Here is a 15,514-nt window from a genome sequence, read left to right as displayed (position 1 = left end):
CGACTGAGGGACACTGTTTTAACAGAGGGGGACAAAGTGACAGAAAGTTGTTATGGAGCAGATGAAAAAAACAAACGTAAAGAAAGGACGGAAGAGAGAAAGCAGAAAAGACAATGACACCAATTTAATATATTCAAAAAATTGCCATTGTCACACTTTATTGAAAAAAATGCAACCAGCCATGTATACTGTATGCTTATACTGTATGTACATCAGCCACGGTAACATAGAGAGGTTTTGCCGCACACACAGACTGATGCTCATAGACGAATCAAGACACTTCTGCTGGTGTGGAGTACAGGAAAGGATGTGACCGGGTACAAAAAAAAAGACAACGTGTCTGCGTACGTGACCGACATTTCTACAACTTGCAGTCCCACTTGTTGTAAAGCATCGCATCGAGATTGCTTAGATTGTGGCATTCTAGCCTATACCTCTTCCTCACACACACACACATTGTGCTCCAAATGTGTGTGAGCATGTGTACGACAGCTGTCCCTGTATGCGGAGTAATCCTCAGTAAGCTCCATGGCTCCCACAGTCTCTTTCACTAGATCTCCCTCCAGAGCATCTCTGACCTCACTGTGTGCTCCTCCTGCGCCTCCCTCCGCCCGACAAACCTGCTAACACTGCTCGAGTCGTGGCTGATCGTCTCTCCTCACTCCCAACGTTAGCCTCAAGTATGCTAACTGCACTTTTGAGCCTTAATCTCCCCTTCATTCCTGGCTCCGGTCCTCGTGTAATTAAAGGGATGGTATGTCATTTTGGGAAATACTCTTACTCGCTCTCTAGTGGAAAAGTTAGATGAGAGGCACTGTACCACCCTCTCAAGTCTGACGCTTCTGCGAGCAGTCAGTTAGCTTAGCTTAGCCCAAAAGGTGACAAAATCGACACTCCAGCACCTCTAAAGCGCAAAATAGTATAACTGTTTATCTTGTTGGTTTAATCTGTACAAAAATGTTATCTTTAACTAGGAAATAGCCCAACACAACCTCTGTTCACTTCTTGGATAAACATCTTCTCAGTGAAGTACCAGAAGTAGCCTCTATTTGTGGTGTAAGTTTGCCCTCTGGTGTACACACCGAGCCAATGATGAACTCCTTCATCGTGCCTTGTGCCCTGAGAATTCTGCCTTTCTTCTACATACCAGCTTCCATTATTTACTGTATCAATACATGTTATTTTAGTGGTGCCTCCCTTTGTTATACTCATGTACACCGTAGCACTTTGGGAAGAGAGGTTAGTGGTGGCTCTAAGTAACAATTGACGTGAATTCTTTTTGAAAAGAGCACGGCCGATCTGACGATCAGTATGAATACGTGTAGGTTACACACAACCAGCACACACAGCGCTCCTTGTCTCGGCCTGTGGTTATTATTATCGAGCATCTGCGTGGGCTGAAAGTGGAGGGTCTCAACTCTTTCACAGTGATCTTCCGCCAACTTTGGGCTTCCTCCGACTGATGGGACGAAACTCCCACAATGTCCACAATCATTAACGTCACAGTGTCCGTAAAACTTCTTGTTAAATGCAGTCCATAATGATGGGATACTGTTTGTTTGTATATACTTTTTAAATATAAAAAAATAACTGCCTCCCACATTTGTTTGTAACAAGTCTGTCGGATTGGGGAGAATGGGATGATTAAAGACAAAGAGTGGTGAGGATTTAGGCAAATTTGTGAAGATCTGTTTGCAATACTCCCATCTGATAGAAGCACGTGTATGGGAAGTGTTTTGAGATGCACAGTTTTTGCAGTCATTAAGCACTTTGAAGCAAGCCGGTATAGAGTCTCTTAAGTGGCTTAAAAAGTCAAATCCATTGTACAAGTTTCCTTTTGTCACATTTGATTCCAGGAAAAAAAAAAAAAAATCTTCAGTTCTATGGGGGATCTTGGTTCGTTCTCTGAGAAGAAACATCGTCTGTGTAGTAACATTGTCCCATAACACAATCTCGTCCACATAGAAGGGTCCAAGGAGGTCATATCTCTGTCCTTTGGTGTTTGAATTGTCCTCGGAGGGGAACGTCTCAGAAGTTGCTGAACAGCTCGTATTTCTTCATCCAGTCCATCTGCGGTGCTTTCTTCTTCTCTTTGGCATGGACCTTCATCTTTTCTTCTGCCGCCGTGGCGCTCAGGCCCATCTCGGCAAACGGGTCCAGCAGCCGGCCCTCATCGTCCATCAGCTAGACATGGGAGATATTATTGAAGATGGAAAGACAGACGGAAGGGTTGAGGGTTCTGATTTTCATGTTAGGGACCAAAGACCAAACACATTGCTACACACGGAACGCCCACACCCACCTGCGTGCTGTTGCCCTGGCTGCTGAGGTCGGAGCGCGTGGATCTGATGGACTGTGTGGTGGAGCTGCCGTTGATCTGAGTGTTGGCCGAGCCGTTGGATATGGATGGACCATCGTAGTCTGCACACAGAAGCCCACAGACTGCTGTTTTACACACTACTATAGATCGTCCTCATGATCTCTGTACATGATTTATATTCTAATGAATAATACAGTAATACATCGTGATTTTTTGTTGTTATTTATTGATTTAAATCAGCAAAGTAACTAAGTTTAGTTATAGTGGTGTAAAAAGAACAGTAGATAGGAGCAGAAAATGTAAATACTTGAGTACATTTTTTTATTTAAGTAGGGTAGAGTAAATGTACTTTTTCACTTTCCACCACTGCACTTAACTAAACTGTAAAATAGCTGAAATAGCAGAACTTTCTTTCTAGTTTTCCAATAATTAGTGCCTGTATATAATATATAAAAAAAAAACCGTGTTAACCGAATTTGGTAACAACCTCACTCTGCTGCAAAACACCTGCCATCTCTTTGTGATATGACGTGAACTCAGCCTTCCTCAGAGTTCAACTTTCTACGTGATACATCGGCTTCTGTTAGTACAGTCCTACCTCTGACATGGTTGACTGTGGGGACAACCCCCCTCCTTTTGAAGTGCTCGTCCGTCTCTGGATCCACCACCAACAGCCAGGTCTCATCTCCACCTTTCTTTATGAAGGCCACCACCTCTGCATGCCGCATGCCCTCGATGTTCACGCCGTTTACCTGGAGAACACAGAGAAATGAGACAGGTTCAGAAAAAAGAGACAGGTTTTTTTTTTTTCATTTTTATATATATATCTTTTTTATCACAATACACACTGTGATAACTTGGACAGATGACTTTATAAACCCTCAGGCAGCCATGGAAGATACACACACAACATATTTTGGTTAACACAGCGACTGACCAAAAAGCTTTACTTGAATTTATTCATTCATTTTTGAATTTTTATTTTGAACAAATCACCCAAATCAACCTTCTTCACATCATAACTGAAAGCCTGTGTTACCTCTTTCACCCAGCTGATGGAGCCATACACCAACATGCTGATTATCCACTGTTCAGCAGGACTCTCAGAGCACCTGGACCACTCTGCCCAGTGGTAGTCAAACTACTGACATCAATCATGAATTCTTCATTCTTCACAGATGTGCACACAGCTGTGGGAGGTTTTGATGTGACACAATAAAAGAAGACTTTCTGAAAGACGCTCCAACAATCAAAAAACAGCTGCGCAGAGGGACACAATGAATATGTGTGCATGTGACCGACCATCTGTTTGACAACATTGCCCTTGTCTCTACACCTAGCTTGCAAAACACAATAGCCTGTTATTGCTCTTATCTAGATCCTCGTGCATTTGGAGGCATGCGCTTCAATAGCTTTGTCTAGACCTCGGCCTCTCTGAGGCAGGTAGAGGTGCACCGCGCCAAGTTAGTGTTGGTACACAATCAATTATTGATCGCTCTCCTAGGCTCCGGCTATTCTGCTGGTCTCAGGTGTCAGAGTCCTGAGGGGGAATTTGTTTAAAATTCACTGCTTATGACAAGATGGGATGTGCAGAAATGAGCTTTTGCTTGTATTTGTGGACGAAGAAAATAAATGTGGAAAATAGGCACAACGAGAAAGATTTTTATCTGTCGATCACGGACGAAAGGAGAGAGAAACAAGATCAACAAAGAGACAGTAGCAGGGAAACAGCACTAGAAGTAAGTTAGAAGAAGTGGAATCAACAGGTGGAAAACATCTCCTCTCTTTCATATAAAAAAATCTATCATCTATCATTTCTTCCCATGAGAGACAGATGAGACAGTCAGACAGGCAGGCAGACATGAAAAACAGACATCAGTCAAGCAGAGACAAAGACAGACAGATCGAGAGAGAACAAGCATCTTTGTATTCAGCCAAACAACAGGTGTTGTGTCATGTTTCACAGCCCCTCATTAACAGTCCATCCCACACAAGACAATACACTCTGCTCTCTGCCCACTGGGCTAATTAATACATGCTGCAGGAACAGTGCAGGAGCTTATTTCTCATGGGAATGTTTCTCAGGGAACAAGTGTGTGTGTGTGTGTGTGTGAGTGTGTGTGTGTGTGTGTGTGTGTGTGTATCTGTGTTGAGTTTGTGTTTAAGTGTGTGTCTCATCAAACTCAAGGGGGGTCCAGCCACCTGAAGCCCACTGGCACATTTTTGAAGTGGCGTGTGTGTGTGTGTGTGTGTGTGTGTGTGTGTGTGTGTGTGTGTGTGTGTGTGTGTGTGTGTGTGTGTGTGTATAAGAGCAGCTACAGATAAACCTGGATTACTCAAAACGACAACAACAATTTTAAATGCATCTGCACATCAGTGAACATGTCACATGTGACTTCTAACTCTTCAGCCTCCACATGGATGTGACATGAACTGAAGCCAGTTGAAACTCCAAGATATTGTAAAACAAGCTGTTATAGATAATCCATTAATCAGTGACTGAACAGCTATTTTTTCCCACTCAAATTTACTCTACTTATTTCGGTGGAATTTAGTAGAAATGTATTGTTCCCAGAACAGCTGTTACATTCATCAGTGGAAAGAGTGAGTCTCAGTAGGGTCACTGTTTCTTTATTGAAATGATGGATATGGGCTTTTAGGAAATAATTGTGTTCATTGCCAGTGTCCTTAAATTAAATGCCTGTTGTTCCCCATGAAGTGCACCAGACATAAAAGCCCATTTGGCATAGTGGCCAATTCAATTAATTACAAAATCATGTTTCACACTTGTGTGGCTGTAAAATGGTGGATACATTTTTCCGTCACCACCCACACTGCAAAATCACTCACTGCAGCATCAGAACTTCATCGATTCAGTCCAATAACATCTCGAAAATCGACAGTTAAGACACCCAAGTTGCTCTGTGAGGCTGTTCTCAAGCACAGCCTAGCTTTGAGCTAACAGCTAACCTCAGAATGCTAACATGCTCGCAGAGACAGCAGTAACCTGCTGATGCTAAGTGAGTTAAATGTTACCATCGTTCCCATCAAGTACAGCTTTGGCTGATGGGAATGCCATTAGTTTTGCAGTATTAGGTCATCAATCAGAATTTGGGACAAAGCAAACTTGTAACCTGATGATGGAACAGGAAGAACCAGGTTTATTGTACAGGTGACATGAATGTGTGAATGAGGTAATATGACAAGTCAATGAACAGGCAAATTAGGATTTTGTGCCTATCCATCATGTACATACTGAGATGTTAAACTGGATACATGAAGAAATGTGATGTTGATCAGTAAAGTAATTCTGATTCATCCTCTTAGAATCATGAATGTTTATACAAAACTTCATGACAATCCATCCAATAGTCGTTGAGATGTTTCAGTCTGGACCAAACTTTTGCAAAAATTGTGTGTGGTGGCCTTTTGTATACTCTTTATTGTCACCCACAAGTTTGTAAGAGGTCCCACGTATGCACTGTTGAGTGCAGGCAGAGCATAGAGACTGATGAGGCGTTCACTGGTGTCTGCCAAAACATCGGCAACAAGCCGAGCTCTCACCGTGCTCTTTACAGCGCTCGCTGCTGATACACCTCCAGTGTAATGGGGCGTGGTGAGAGAAAAAGACAGCGAGAGACATGAGAGGGAGAGAGAGATCTGTCATGGTTGTTCACCTCTCTAACAAGCTGCTGACAGATAACACAAGCGCTGTCTTGACGCATGGTCGGAGACGGTTGCAATTATCAGCACGTACACACACACACACACACGCACGCACGCACACACACACACACACACACACACACACACACACACACAACGATCTCAATAGGGATGTTCTGGCCCAAAGAAAACTAAAAGACAAGATGAAGTTGTCTCATATCATAACATGAAATCTCTTATTTGCCAGAACACTTTAAGTGTTTACTTTACAGAATCCCAAAGGAAATGAAAGATAAGGTCAATCAAAAACAGTGCAAAGCTTTACACAAACAGGAAACTTACAGTACCTTTTCTTTTGCATGCATGAATAAACAAGGGGAAAATACATAAATAGTTACAGTGAACTGATTCCACGATATTTCAAATTCGATGCTCACAATTTTAATATTTTGTTTGTTACAAAACACTACACTCGGGCTGCAACTAACATTAGAATAGTTATTGATATTTAATTTTCTGTCAAGTTTCAGCACTAAACTGAGCAGATATTATCAGAAATATTATTTATCTCTCTGTCATTTCTACACAGGATTTTGCAAATGCACACAATGCAAATAAAACTCCCTTGTGTACTGACTTTGGCACAGTACTGTCTTCAGTAACTTTCAGTTAATTTGTGTGTGAGCCTGTAATTGTGATCTTCAATTTATCTCTCTGTGGAGAGATGTGGTGACCTGCTACAGGATGTTCCCACACACTCTCCACAGCCATCTTAATGTTCCAGTGGAGCATCAGAACATCAGCACGTTCTAATGCCAAGACTGCTGCTGAAGTGCGATCAACAACTGCACTAATCAACGAACATCTGCTCAATTCTCCTTAACACAGTTACAGTTATAGAACCATCATACATTTCTCAACATGAAAGTCTTTAAAGACATATTTTGGTAATTTGGAATATATTCTTATTCACTTTCTGGCGGCGAGTTAGAAGAAAGGATTGATGCTTCTCTCATTGGTGGTTGGTAAATATTCAGCAGCCAATAAGCTTGGCTTAGCAAAAAGACTGGACACAGGGGATACTGCTAGCCTTAAATCTATTGGCACATAACCCTCTGGGAAAAAACGCCAATTGTTGTTTAATTTTTGTTGAGATTCAAAAATGTCATGTCACACCATTGTGTCAATTTCTTCTGGGTTTGATATTTTTCTATAATTTCTTATGAGTTTACCATATTCTAATGGTCAGCTGGTCATTGGAGACACATTGAGAGCATTGTTAAAATAGTTCCTCTTTCAACTTGATTACCATGAAACACTAAATTCACCTTTAGCAAAACACTATATGAAGGAATATTTTGTTGATGAGTCACTTAAGTAGATTTTTTTCATTTTTTTTCATTTTGTCATGAACTGCTTTTAAATGGAACCGACAGCTGCCTGGAAGGTACGTGAATAATCATTAACTTGTCAGGAAAGTTGTGTGAAACATACAAACACAGAAGTATGTTCCTCTACCTTCTAGGAGCTCTTTAATGAACTCTGTTTAACCTTACGATCAGACCCTGTTGGGATCCTGTTTGGCCTGCTCTGCTGCCTGGCCTGGACCCTGATATACAGCCAGTGAGGGCAAAGGTCATGGGAATGAAGGGTGAAAGTTGTGTGTTTACACTCAGATGAAAAAACTACTTTAGAATAAAAATGATGATATCACTGCCAGCATGTGATATTTACTTTAACAAGGGGAAAGTTGACAGAGCACCCATGCTCTTTGTCACCCACCTCCTCAACCCTCTCAGACTTTAGAACAAATGACCTTTAACCTTTACAGTATCTGACATGCCCCTCCTTTCTGTCCTTGCATCTTTGCTTGCTGCCCCTTATTTTCTTTTCTCAACCCCCACACACAATCTGTCTTTATATCTCTAAATCTTTTAAAAGAAGAGACATACATAAAAACACTCCTCCTCCCCCACGTCTCCCCCTTGTCAGCTCCTGCCATCAGACTGATTTATAACTTCTCCTCTCCCCTATGACCATCCTCTCCAGTCTGACACACAGGGTGAAGATTGAGTACAGGCTTTGGTCCTGTTATTGTTAAGACAGGGGGCCTGACAGTAGACACAAGTGTGACTGCTGCCATTCTAGTTACAGCTGTGACAGTGTATATAGATGGGGGTCACATCTGTATGTGATCAAATGTGGAAGAATGCATGACACAGAGCTTTGGACTACAGTTCTTTTTTTAGACTATCCTAACAGCTTTGTTCTAAAATTGAAACAAACATTAATTAATGATATAGAAACGTTTTTGAACCACTGTAAAAACATAATAATTCCATTGCAAATGTGTTTTGTGGTTTGAAAGCACAAGTAAATTAGCTCCAATAGCCACTTTCCCTGTCAAAGGGTAGGCGTAGAGTGTGTTGCTGTGTCATAGAAACAAGGGTCAAGAGAAGGAGATCCAAGCACACAAGGATTTATATGGAGGTAATGGATTGAATGGTTGTGTGGAAATGTTGGCACGTGCAAAATCAGCAAGGGTGGGAAACCAGCAACACACACACACACACACACACACACCCACACACACACACATACACACACACGGCACAGCACAAACACACCTACAAAGACAAAGACCACGCTTCTCCAAAGTGACATGATGAAGGCTTACGAGAGGCCTCCGGTGCAGTTTTCTCACACGCAGTACATCATACTCTTCTCTGACATGTAGCAGACAAGCCCAGGATCATCAATCAGTATCACCTCATTAGCATGCGTACATGTCACCTCATTCCCCTGTTCAACTCTGCTGTTTCAACCCACTGCACGTTAAGTTATTAGGGATCATTGAGATTGATTGATTTTACGTGTGAAAATGTGTTCTGTTACTCATAATACTCTCATCTCAAGTGTATGTAAGTATGTTTAGCTGCCGACGAGAGACATAATAATTTTGAAATGGCCAAAACGCAATTTGTAATTGAATTCCATATAAAAAACAAAAAGGAAAAGAACAAAAAGGTTGTGTCAAATAGAGGTTGTGTAAAAATCGGGGAGAGTCCAGATTAATTTCAATGTGGCCTGAATTGTCTTGAATAAAAAATTTGACAGCTTTTGACAAAAATCTGAAAAGCCGCCTTGGCAATTTAGCATGCACTTTTGAGACGGTTCCTAGATTAACGGACAAACATTACTGCAAAAATGTAGATGCTCTTCGTGCCTGTTAAGATCTGTACATATCTGAATAATGTAATTGCGTTTGTTTACATCCCACACTCATACATATGGTGGACAAAATAACAGGAACAATGACAATATATTGCAGTCCAATACAAGAGCTATTTACTGCAGTACTTCTGTACTGGAATACATTATACTGCCGGGTGCTCCTGTTCTTATGGCTCCTCCGTCCTACCTCAACCAGCCTGTCCTGAGGCCGGAGCCCGGCGTGGTCTGCAGCTGATCCTGGGTCTAGCGAGCGGATGTACTGTCCGGGCCTGGATCGATCACTGTGCAGGTTGAAGCCGTAGCCCGTCTCAGACCGCACCAGGTGGCACAGACGTGGAACGAGCTCGGACGGGTCGACTTGGGGCCGTGATTGGGACTGGGGCTGGGTGTGGGCTTCAGCCTGGACAGGAGCCTCCTGGAAGAGATGAAAAAAAGTGTGTGACTTTGCAATGTGGACACACTAATCCTTTTGCTGTTTCCCTCGAAATTATGTTGATGATGACAACTGATTTAAGTTGTGCATTAGAGTCTAAAGCACAAGTCGATTAGGAAGAAATGCAGTGCAAAGTGCCCTCCAGGACGACCCCTTGGAAGAGAAAACATTATATATTTATATATTTATTTATATAATCTTTTCATATGGAGTGCAATTTGAGGGCGTTTGGAGCGATACAAATTTCACCAGCATGGCTCAGATGAAGCAGCGTGCTCACATAACAACAGCACAGTTCACCGTTTATCAAAGTGACGACAACTTTTATGTACAGTGTGACTCACTGAAGTTACACAACTATGGCTCAATACCATGGGGATTTTAGTGTTAGATAAAAATGCAAAGGTTCATCCATTGGTTCGTGATGAAGAGCTCGATGGAGAGATCACTCTCAGTTAGGAGGTCTCTAAAAATTACGCCTAAACCGGTGTTCACATTCCTACAGGCTTATAAAAGAGGCTTAAACGCGGCATCATTTGTAGAGAGACGGGGCGAGAGGTATCCTGCTGTCTGCGGAGCACGTGAACAAAGCAGGTGGCTACAAAAACACCTTTCAAGCCTGTTTTGTATTGTGAGGGAATGCAGTTACAGCAACTCATATTCAATGTGCAATATAATGTGTTATATAGTGAATGTGATGCGAGATCTCCTTTTAATGTTTTCATTCTGTGCTGCCATTCAGTCGCATTTTATTATACCGGAGCGGTCCATGTGCAGCACATCACTGACACGTCTAACAGCCTGGACCGAGACATTTATAGAAACCTGTATAATTGTGCCTCGAGCTCTACGGCGTGATCACACTGATTTACCACCTACACGCCGGGAATGAAACGTGCAGTGAGAGGGATGATAGCATCGGTTGCAAACTCCGCGACCTCTGATGTTATCCGCAGAGGTAACGCACAGGTAGAGGAGGTGTTGGCCGCCCAGGTAGGAGTCTGCATGCTGCGTGCACGCGACAGATCTGCAATCGCATTACGCAACGTGAGAAGTTTCCACTGCATATGTGAAGCTTCCATCATAGTCCTGCCTGTGCCTGCTAAAAATACATATGGAGTATGTGGGCAGGGTGAGAGAGAGAGAGAGAGAGGGAGGGAGAGGGAGAGAGAGAGAGAGAGAGAGAGAGAGAGACAAAGGTACTAGAGTGCACAGAGAGAAGAAGATGATTTCTGATTTATTCTGGCAGAAAAGGAGGATGCCAGCTTTTTTAAGAAGCAGCTTAAGAACTACGTCTTTACAACAGTACCTCTGCTTTCTGCCACTCATCTGTAAAAAAAAATATAACACAGATGGCAATGTATGATTTCATTTCGGGCTCTGAATTCTTTAGGGTAGCTGTGATCTGGGCAGCCCGCCCTGAGGAGGAAGAAGAGGGAAGACAAGAGTAACAACAACTCTCATGAGTCCCTCCAGATCCTCCTTTTCCTGGCTGGAGAGGAAGTGCTAGGGAGAGAGAAAAACACATCTACAGTCGAATGTATTTGCATCCTGGGATCTGGGCGAAAGGAGAAAAATGGCAGACAGAGAGCGAGGAGAGAGGGAACAAGCGAGGAGGGAGAGTGTGCGTGGGAGGGACAGAAAATGAGATGCAGCGAGAGGATTGAGAAAGAGAGTTCACGAGAAGAAACAGTCATGTTAAGAGTATGCGGAGAAATGCAGCAGACTTGATAAACAGATAAACAGAGAGGCAGAGCCGTGTAGAAAAAAAAAAGAAATCAAGATGACAGACGTTTCCAGTTAGACGGCGACGGGGAGGAAAAGAGTTCGCAGTGGAACTCCTCTAACATAAACAGAGTAGCACAGCTGGGAGTCATTATGTGGGGGAGACGCAAGTGTCTGCCAGTCTAACCTCCGACTGCCTCTCAATGCGTGTCCGCACCCTGCTAATCACCCCCTGGGGCCCGTGCCATCTCTTAAAGCTGGAGTCTTTGACGTGCGCATTGATTTGGTCATTTGGTGCTGCGGGTTTGATTTGTACAGGCGTAATTGTGCACAAGTGTCAGAGACTGAGGGCGATAACGTGACCCTGCGTGCGTCGTTTTTCCGATTACTGGTGGTGGGTGGGTGCAGATGTCTGACTTGTGTGGGAAAGTGTATGAGGACCAAGGCTCCTGGTTCCAAAGATGTGAGCCAGAGAGGGTTTGAGTTGCCACACAACTTCTCCAAACCGAGAGGCCATCAAATGGAATGCGGTCACCGTGTTTGTTTGAATTGTGGGTGTTGAGAACTTCATGGTTTTTGGTGAAAAATATTTTGATGAGACAGAGAGCGAGAGAGAGAAAGACAGAAATGAGATGTAGATTTTCCCCTGATGTCAGCAATCTAGTTTGTAAGCAGGAAAGCAGTCAGTTATCAGCATCGGACATTTTCTCCAAAGGTTCCAATGGGAGGAGACGCAGCGGGAACTGCTGGGAAAACACACAATCCGTGTTTTTTTTCCCCACACGACTAAAAACAAGTTAATGCGGAAAGTTCTGCAATAAAACAGGGCGCGTTTCTATAAGGACAACACTATAGAATATTTCACGCCCACGGCAGAGCTTGATGCCCCAGCACAACACTCACACATGTCCTGACCTCAGCGTCCGACTGCAGCGCACTGAGAGGATGTGCTGTCAGAGGGACGAGTACCATCCGATGAATTCCTTCAGTTTCCTGTCACAATCGGCCTTTGTTTCTGCCGGTCTACATGTGGGGGAGAGAGCCGTGCACACACACAACACTGTACGATGTTCGACTCTGTGGTTGGGTTACACAACTTGGATTACATTAGATTTGATTGTGATTACGTTGCGTTTTATATTCCGACATGAAATGTATAAAAATTCACACGGAACTTATCTTTCACTAAACTCCACCCCCCTTTGTGCCAATGTGTATCATAGTATCATCTCTTGGCATTTAACATCCAACTTTTGTCTTCAGTGGGAAAAAGGTACAATCTGCATTCATTCCCAGGTCAAATGACTCCTCAGTACTGTATATGTTTAAAAAACTTGCACATAAACCGTCATTTTGGTGCATAATGGCATCAGGTTTAAATGCATGGAGGAACTCTAGAGTAGAACGAAGAGTTCAGTGTTGGTAAGCCGCTAAAGGTAGGTGACTGACTTGATTGCCGCTGCCATTAACTGCGTTTGTGTGAGAAGTAGAAGGCAACATGGAGGCCACTAATGATGTTACAGTGATCAGTTTATTAAATCTTTTGCTTCTGCCTCTCTTACAAACTCGACACAGACTGAACGATGTTTGTGCGCTGCTTGACATCAAAGGATGGGACACTATTTTACGCGTCAACATCCTTAACAGCATCGTACCGGTGAAGGTGGAAGGGGCGACATTTGTATGTAGTCGCTTGTGTTTGTTTCCATCGCTGCTAATTGAAAATGAAGCTGATAAATCCCTGTGACCACTGAGAATCATTTGACCTGGAAATAAGGTTGGGGCAATACTTGTATATATATATACATATATATATATATATATATATATATATATATATATATATATATATATATATATATATATATATGATTACATACGGTCATTATATCACGATGATGATCAGTGTTATCTATTCCTGCTTTCTGAACTTACCAGACTGTTCTACTTGTTGTAACATTTGCCTTCACCCACCTTATACTTACATCACACATGACTGATGATTCTTTATTATATCATTGTGTTAGTGTTTGTTAAAGTACCAACAGTCATCCCTCCAATATTGATGCAGTATCAATATTGAATATTTGATCAAACATATTGCGATATGTGATTCTGATAGCTGATTTTTGACCTAGTTTAGTGTTTTTTTGTGTGGGATTTTTCTGATTAGACAACTATTTAGAAGAAAACTAAATTTGACTTAAGTCAGCAGTGTTGGCGTGTCTACACGTGTCTGTGACTGCATGTCTGAGACCAATTTACATGTTTAATTTGCGTGTCTATCTGTGCACATGTGTATATTTCCCTCTCTATGCGACCGCTGGCAGTGACGATGGCAGATGATGAAACTGGATCGCAGCTTGCTGAATAATTGAGCGGTGGCCTACTGCGATGGATGGATCGTGACCGCTGTTAACCCTTTCACAGCCAAGGATCACTGGCTCACTGCTGGCTCAAATGTGGCTGGGCATGCATGCATGTGTGTGTGTTTGTGTGTACTGAGTTGTTACAAAGAATCTTCAAATCCTGTGTGTGCGTACCTGTAAGGCATATTGTCAACAACGCTTTCACTTGCACGCTTCCCATAGGGGATTATCGTTAACCTAATATCCCCATTCTTAGATCAGGAGGTCAAGTTTCCTTTCAACCCCGGTTTCGAAAGTATGCAGTTTTACCTGCTGAGTCTGGTTTGCTGAATGCAGATGTGGTCTGAAGGTCTGAAGCATGTCAGCATACAATACTTGACTACAGTTACTATATATGTGCATCTACTGTACTGAATTCAAGTAAAGGAAAACCTAAAAACAAACATATAAACATATAGAATAAATGAGACATCTGACAGTGAATGGACGGCAGGATAAACAAACAAGAAAGCATTGTGTCAAACCATTTTTGAGGGGAAATCCAGTCTACAGTTAAACTCAAAGCACATTCACTGGTTTTTGTTCCATGGCCCTGATGAAATTTTTTTTATGACTTTCCATCACTCGACCAGAGTTCTTTCATGAGCTAAAAATTGTATCCCAGTTTGTTAATGTTTTTTTTTTTTTTTTTCTTTTCTTTCCTCAGCTTGGAAACGTTCCACTGGAATCAACAGTCTGTTTTCCAGCTGGGCTTGTTATGCAGAAATTACCATAAGCCTACAGTGTTGAAAACAGACTTCTGCTGCAGTAAAGGACCAATCAAGTGGGAGGACACATTTAAATGTGTCCCTGTAACCCCGGAACATTGACAGTTGTCTCACTTTTTAGCACATGACCCAAATCAATACGTCCTTAATCACTGTTCTGGGGCTTTGAAGCTTCAGTGAGACTGATCTGGGAATGTCACGATACGATATACGTCATCATATCCTTAGGGATGACCTGCTGTTGTTTTCTGACCCATTGTTGAAAAAACATTACAAGAATTTTGCTAACCCCTACTTACTGTTGACAGCTGTAGCAACAGTTACCAAGGGGAAGATAGATAGATAGATAGATAGATAGATAGATAGATAGATAGATAGATAGATAGATAGATAGATGCAGTGTCTGACGCATTAAAACATTCTTAAAAAAAAAAAAAAATCACGTCACATGCTTGCTGGTGTATATGTAATTTGAACGCTGAACAATCTTGATTTACACCCTGTAGATTACATCGCTGCATCTAGATTGACAAGATGATTAAAATGTCCACAAAGGAACGTTTCCTTGGGGCAGCAGAAAAGCCTACGTGCGCTCGGCCTGAAGCCAGAGTTCATCTATGACACCGATAAAATCTCATTAAACACGGTGCACTGAATGGAAACATCGCTGACGTTGCATGACGCCCGTGGAGTACAAACAACAGTAGCATGTCAGTCTTTTGCTGATGTCATGGTTGGCAACCGGTTGCCGTGAGGACAGCAGTGGAACGAGTAAAGCCAGTTCTATCTGTTACAGAGGCGAGGTGGGGCTTTCTTTGAGTTTTCAATATTAGCTGAGAGAAAAACATGGCCTTCAAGCATGTCTTTTCTAAGACTCATGGTTTCAGTTTTAATTGTGCTGACACTGCTCTGTGTTCGCGTGACAGTGTGGTGCACAGGCGTCATTGCTTTTCAAGCGTTAGTAAAGGCCACATGAGGATCATTTAAAAGGCCTTTTCCA

The 15,514-nt window shown here is 42.5% G+C and overlaps 1 protein-coding gene across 1 annotated transcript in view; it reads right to left on the bottom strand.

Moving 5' to 3' along the window:
• Positions 1-123: 123 nt before the first annotated feature.
• LOC115576060 (Na(+)/H(+) exchange regulatory cofactor NHE-RF2) overlaps positions 124-15,514 on the bottom strand; it is a 34,864-nt gene continuing 19,473 nt past the window's right edge. Inside the window, exons 3-6 of the mRNA XM_030408553.1 lie at positions 9,408-9,635; positions 2,919-3,072; positions 2,303-2,421; positions 124-2,184 (exon numbers count right to left, since the gene is read on the bottom strand). Coding sequence (XP_030264413.1) covers positions 2,029-2,184; positions 2,303-2,421; positions 2,919-3,072; positions 9,408-9,635 — 657 coding nt within the window. The 3' untranslated portion in view covers positions 124-2,028. The remainder of the gene's footprint in view (positions 2,185-2,302; positions 2,422-2,918; positions 3,073-9,407; positions 9,636-15,514) is intronic.

The sequence above is a fragment of the Sparus aurata genome, chromosome 23 (assembly GCF_900880675.1).
Source record: "Sparus aurata chromosome 23, fSpaAur1.1, whole genome shotgun sequence".
In the NCBI taxonomy this organism is placed as follows: domain Eukaryota; kingdom Metazoa; phylum Chordata; class Actinopteri; order Spariformes; family Sparidae; genus Sparus; species Sparus aurata.
Note: the sequence above shows the minus strand (reverse complement) of the source record. Positions and strands in the feature narration are given on the sequence as shown.